Genomic DNA, 5,639 nt, shown 5'->3' on the forward strand with positions numbered 1-5,639 from the left:
AACCATGTAGAGACCCTTACTCTGGAGCTTGAAACTCCGCACCCTCCGTCAACCTTCCCTCCTCCCTGTACGACTAGATCACCAGCAATGTTTGCTGAACGACAGGTCATTCGGCGGTGACACTGTATCTGTCCTAGCTGAGCGAATTTGGCTAAATAACAAACAATAGGACTTCCTCTTATCGAACTTATCCATGACGTAAGCGTTCTGCATTGACTTTCCAGATTCCCTATCATTGATGCACTTGACCAATTCAAAACTCGGCACATTAAATAATCAACATGATATTACAGTTATTACAAATCGGAGTTGAAGAGAATGCAGTTGCTGCAGGCTTCGCAGAATTGTTATAATGTACGTTTTGAACACTGAAGTCAGTGAATCAGTCAGAATGATCACTCAGTCAGAAGTCCATGGGATCCAGGCGCTCGAGTAAACCTCGAGACGAGAGTGACACCTATGGAAGCGCATCCGGCCACAACGAACGAGCGAACAGTATTTAAATTGGTCATCCTAGTAAGTGAGACCGGTCATGATTCCCTCAATGATGAACGGGTTCGGATTGATTGAGTCACCTTCGAACATCTTGATTGGTTCAAAGTACACGGTCAAACGGGAATGTCTAGCATCTAGAACTTACCTCCCGGCTTCCTGAAGACCTCTACGCATCCCCATGTAGTATGCCAGTATCATGAGACTACATATCAAAACAACTAAAAGAGCGAAGATGGCGCTCCAAGAGAGAGTTCGCAATTGCACGAGGCGTGGCCGTCTGGAAGGGGAGTCGTGTTCACACTTAATGATGCTCATGACTACCTCTGGATATCCACACTCGGTGTGGACACGTTCGTCATCGAGGGCCGTTTTCCCGATGCCTGAAAAGCTCAAGCGTCGGCTGCACTGGGCCGCGGACGATATCGTACGTTGGTTTCGCTCACATCATCACGAGCCGGATGAGTGGAGTAGCCAGTCTTGCATTTTTCCGTTCTGTGTTGACAACGAACCCTCGCAGTACTGCTAGAGGGTTCGACATCGTGCGTCATAATGTGTGGTTCCGAGCTCCAATCTAGATCAAATGCACTCTCGTACCTGTATCAGGAGCGAGACTTCAACTTTATGTGGGAACAATGACACTACATCGTATGTATCCCACCGTACGCCTCCTCGTGAAGATCTGATTCCGAAATGGCGTGTGAATACCTATCAACAGAGGGTACTTACTGCATCTCCTATGAGGCCGCCGTGATCTGCTCGCGGACGGGGTTTGATCCTCACTATCAGAAAACATCTGGAATGCACAATTAATCAAGCGAATGGATTCCAGATTGTGCTCTTACCTCGCTCTCGCTGCTAGAATCCGCAGCGCAGAGGGATATCCGTCTAGCAGACCCAATCCATGGATCCACTAGTGTTGTCCGCGAGTCTGGAGTGCGTGCACCTCGTAATAAACGAAAACTCCGCATGTCTACTTGTTGGTTTGGATCTCTCGACCGACTTCAGTATTCGATTTGAAGTCCTTTGTGACACACGCGTTGATGGGAACCCAACAAACGGATCCCAAAGCTACTTCATTGACTACCCTGGAGGTCAGTCCCTGCCGTGATTATCAACTATCAATCGATATTCGACTATTGACTCAGAACCAATTCATGCGGATACACCACATGCTGAATGCGAGTGCGCACGAGCTACTCATCACCGTACTTCTAGAAAATGCTTATTCGATCATGTGACTCACCCTCGCTACGAGTCAGCCGCGGACTGCTGTCCTTGAACATTTCATCGAGACTGTTGCGCACTACCGAGCTCCGTCTAAGAAACTCCCTCGTCGTCGCACACGAGTCAATGGTGCCGAGTCCGCCCCTGCCAATCCTCGTTTCAATCTTGGCAACTTTAGTTCGTACCTGCATCCCCACACTATGATATCTTGAAGTCCAGCTCATGCCGCACGAGTCATGCGACGAGCTTAAACATCTAGCGTGCCTACCGTGTCAACCGCGTCTTCAGCCGTGGAGCCGAGGCTATCTGCATCATTCCCTGCTCGGAGCCTTGCTGCATTCGGTGTACTTTGGATGTAAGTGCTGAGGTCAACATTACCCAACCTGGACCGTGTTACTGATATGAAATGGGAATCACAGATGCGTTCCTCAAGTACACGTACTCGATTCAGCCTTCTCGGGAGTTTCCAATAATCGCTCGTCATCGTGCAAGGTCTCGTCTAGCATGCCGATTTGCTAACTCGCATTCAGTCTTGCACAGGGAACTGACGGTTATGCGCGGTGAATTATTCTCCAACTTCGGAATATTTCGCGCATACTGAATAACCGCTCAGACACTTCGTGACGGATATAATCGATTGCTACGCATTCTCCTTCCCTCAACGCTTGATGTCGAGCCCAAGATCACGGCTAGTTTCTCATGAGAGACACCCCACGAAAAGCTTCCTTCAAAACGAGCAGTACGTACAAGTTTAAACGAAGCTGAAGCAGGTGGTTGTTGCTGACAGAATCCCACCTTCTATGTGTGAGCCCGTAGAATGGGTCTTGTCTATAATACCAGGAGCTGACTGAGCAAGAGATGACCTAGTACGCCATCCTAGTGAATTCAAGGACGTGTTTCGGTCTAGTGTGATGGTCTCATGGCTTCGAATTCTCATGCAACACTAACGCCACAGAATGCCGCTCAGATATTAATTGCCATGCAGGATGGCTTGCGGCTTGCATATCGGCCAGGTCAATGTGTCAGTACCGTCTGTATGTCGGCACTCCTAGGCACTCTTTGGGGATTCCGCGGAGAAAGTACTCGCCTCTGGCGCGGGCCCAGCGTTGAACTCGCGGCATAGGTTTCTCACTAGCGGAAGAGAGAACGGGAAGAGATGTACTCCCAACCTTCCCCAGAGAAAGTCCGAAAAAGCATGCAATAGATGTCCAGTTGAATATGGTGTCCAGTGTTCCATCGCCCGTCAAGGAGTTTTGACATACGTTTCTACCAACATGCCTCTGCTTTGACGTTAGTAACTCAACTCTGCTCGCCCGAGACTCAGTGCCTTCTTTCCAGCTGTCACACACTCGCTCGATCATGTCACTATCTTCCTCGGATTCGGAGTTCGCAGCTTCAACACCCATGGAGATAATCATTGTTCCTCCGGAAGAACATACAGACGCTGGGTCTGTAGAGGCGGATGCGGCCTTGGCTCCTCCCGAAGAGGAGCCCAGCGTTTTGCCATCGCCGATGCCAGAAAGTTTGGCTGAGGAGACCGCAATATCACAGGATCTAGAGGAGACTACTACTCCGGAGCAACAGCCAGTCGAGCCACCTGTTGTGGAAGTGGTGCCAGAAGAACCGAGCTTCCCAACGCATCCCGCTTTGCCGCCACCTTCCCCCCCAACAAGGTTTGGAGGCACAAGAATTGCGAAGATATCGGTAGTATCAGGCTAGAGCCTGGGATCGTGAATGTGCTTACGTGCTGTTATGCTCGATATAGTACTTTCTATTGGGTCATCGACGACTAAGGCGCCATGCTCCTTTTTGTTTTAGTTTCTCAACTCTATTCGCTTGCTAGCTGTTTTTCTCGTTGGGTGGAATGCCACTGCGCTCAGTATTGCCGCATCTTAGATAGCCGAACGCAAGCAAAAGGCGAATCCCGTTGAACCTCGTGTTATTGATGAAGATCTTTTGCTCGCTGGGATAGAAGACGTTGATATCATAAGTGCGATGCATAAGAGAGAAGTGATGCTGCTCTCTGCTCTCCCATATGTTCATTAGTATTCCTTCATTCAGGAGGCGTCTGTTGTTGAAGAAAATCCTCTTTTCGTCGGAGGTGAGAACTGGTCGGCCTCCCCTGCGTGACGTATTCATGACAGGTGACGGAAGCGGCGGAACCGGCGAATCTGCACCCGCGGAGCATACATCCCCACCGATAGTGACGCCCGAGGCCTTCCCTCGCGTGCGGAAAATGCGACTCAGCTTCTCTGGTATATCCCGTATCTCCAACCTCGCGACACTGCATAACCTAGAGGTAGGTTTACGATAGCCTATGGTTTGGGAAGCGCCACTTGGGACTGTGGAGGTACTCTATCTCGATAACAACTACATCGATAAAATCTCGAACCTCGAGTGTCTTCCGAATCTCATGTGGCTTGATCTATCCTTCAATCAAATCACCAAGATCGAAGGTCTTGAGAAGGTAAGAAAGTAAGGGAAACTTGTGGGCATTCTGTTCATTAGTTACCCAAATTGCAGGACTTGTCGCTCTTCAACAACCTCATCACGGAGATCAGCGGTTTAGACGGCTGCCCGGAGCTTACTGTAAATCTCGAGATGGCTCGCATTAAAACGAGCTTCAATGCAGGTCCTATCCCTTGGACGTAACCGTATTAGAGATCTGCGCCATGTCGAGTATTTGCGAAGATTCAAGAAGCTGCGCTGCTTGTGTTTAGCTGGGAACCCTATTTGCGACTCCATCAGCTATCGACAGCATATCTATGCGTACTACCTAGCACAACATATCAGAGAATCACAACATAAGTCTCAGGTATCTTGGACAACCTGGTCGCCTCAAGTACCTAGACTATATGCTAATTGACCACACTGAGGCACAGACAGCAGCCGAGACCTATCATGTATGCTAATGATGCAGTTGCGTGATCTGGGAGTCATCACAGGTTGATGATCTTGCGGAACTGAAAGAGAGAGAGGTAGTTTTGGATCGCAAGTACGAAGAAGAAGAGCGCAAAGTAACTTGTTGAGCAAAGAAGACATGGTAGCATCCTTATGCAGAAGGAGCAAATGGAAGTATTGAAAGGGAGCTTTCTAGACTCGACAGCGGAACTTTTGGACGAGCTTTTCACAGGCGAGGAAGAAACCGAAGGTTTCAGCGTAAGTTGTTTTACGGAAAACTGCGGAGAGTTGCCCCATACGGCTAGATTCGAATCCTCCAAGGGTATCCTGTATTGAAAGAAGACTTCAAGGACAAAGTCGCTGAGCTGATTAGGTCACTGAGGAAGGTGATGTGTGTGCCGACCTCAAAAGCTCATTATCGTCTCTGTAGGAAGTTTTGGAGAAAAACAACTCTCGGACCAAGATGATGTATCATTTTAATCGAGCCGCTACTAGAGGGATTGCCGAGGCAGAAGGAGAGGCAAATAGTCTGATCGAGACTTACTCAAAAGGTTGAGTAATATCTAGTTGATCTTCCGGAGGACTGCTAGCAGGTCTCAAAAAAGTGTTCGAAGAATGTGATAGAGTCGAGGACATTGACCAACTGGAGCGATGCGAGGGGCGTCTTCTTGAGCTTGGTATCCTCGCTGTCATTCAACCGCTGTTATGTTCTTTTCTCTAAGGGACAAGCGAGCTCGAGAAACTCTGCAAAAGGCTGATGATGATGGAGATTAGCCTCCAGGTTCAAGAGATATATGCCTGTTTTATAATGACTATGCCGTGAACTCGTCTCAGGAGTCCTTGCAAGAAGCGGTCGACTACTTTCAAATTGCCGTCCAGGACGTCATTCGGTCAATGAATGAGAAGGGAGCTGACTTCTACAGAGCCCTGGAGGACCTCGAGAAGGTAAACTGGGAATGATTCGGCAACACGGACATATGTCCTGCAGTTTTCCTTCAAGATCTACTCCAAGCCGCATC

At 48.8% G+C, this 5,639-nt stretch overlaps 2 protein-coding genes across 2 annotated transcripts; both read left to right on the forward strand.

The window, feature by feature from the left end:
- Window positions 1-3,123: 3,123 nt before the first annotated feature.
- On the forward strand, window positions 3,124-3,849 carry Pmar_PMAR011338 (RESA-H3 antigen, putative; the record flags this gene model as incomplete). The annotated part of the gene is made up of 3 exons (XM_002784982.1): window positions 3,124-3,423; window positions 3,616-3,729; window positions 3,781-3,849. The coding sequence occupies 3 exons, from the start codon at window positions 3,124-3,126 to the stop codon at window positions 3,847-3,849; spliced, it is 483 nt and encodes a 160-aa protein (XP_002785028.1).
- Window positions 3,850-3,856: 7 nt separating this feature from the next.
- Window positions 3,857-4,882, forward strand: Pmar_PMAR011339 (U2 small nuclear ribonucleoprotein A, putative; the record flags this gene model as incomplete). Its single annotated transcript, XM_002784983.1, has 7 exons — window positions 3,857-4,018; window positions 4,070-4,186; window positions 4,228-4,308; window positions 4,352-4,488; window positions 4,535-4,622; window positions 4,665-4,736; window positions 4,853-4,882. The coding sequence occupies 7 exons, from the start codon at window positions 3,857-3,859 to the stop codon at window positions 4,880-4,882; spliced, it is 687 nt and encodes a 228-aa protein (XP_002785029.1).
- Window positions 4,883-5,639: the final 757 nt, after the last annotated feature.

Source organism: Perkinsus marinus (assembly GCF_000006405.1).
Source record: "Perkinsus marinus ATCC 50983 genomic scaffold scf_1104296934286, whole genome shotgun sequence".
Lineage (NCBI taxonomy): Eukaryota > Perkinsozoa > Perkinsida > Perkinsidae > Perkinsus > Perkinsus marinus.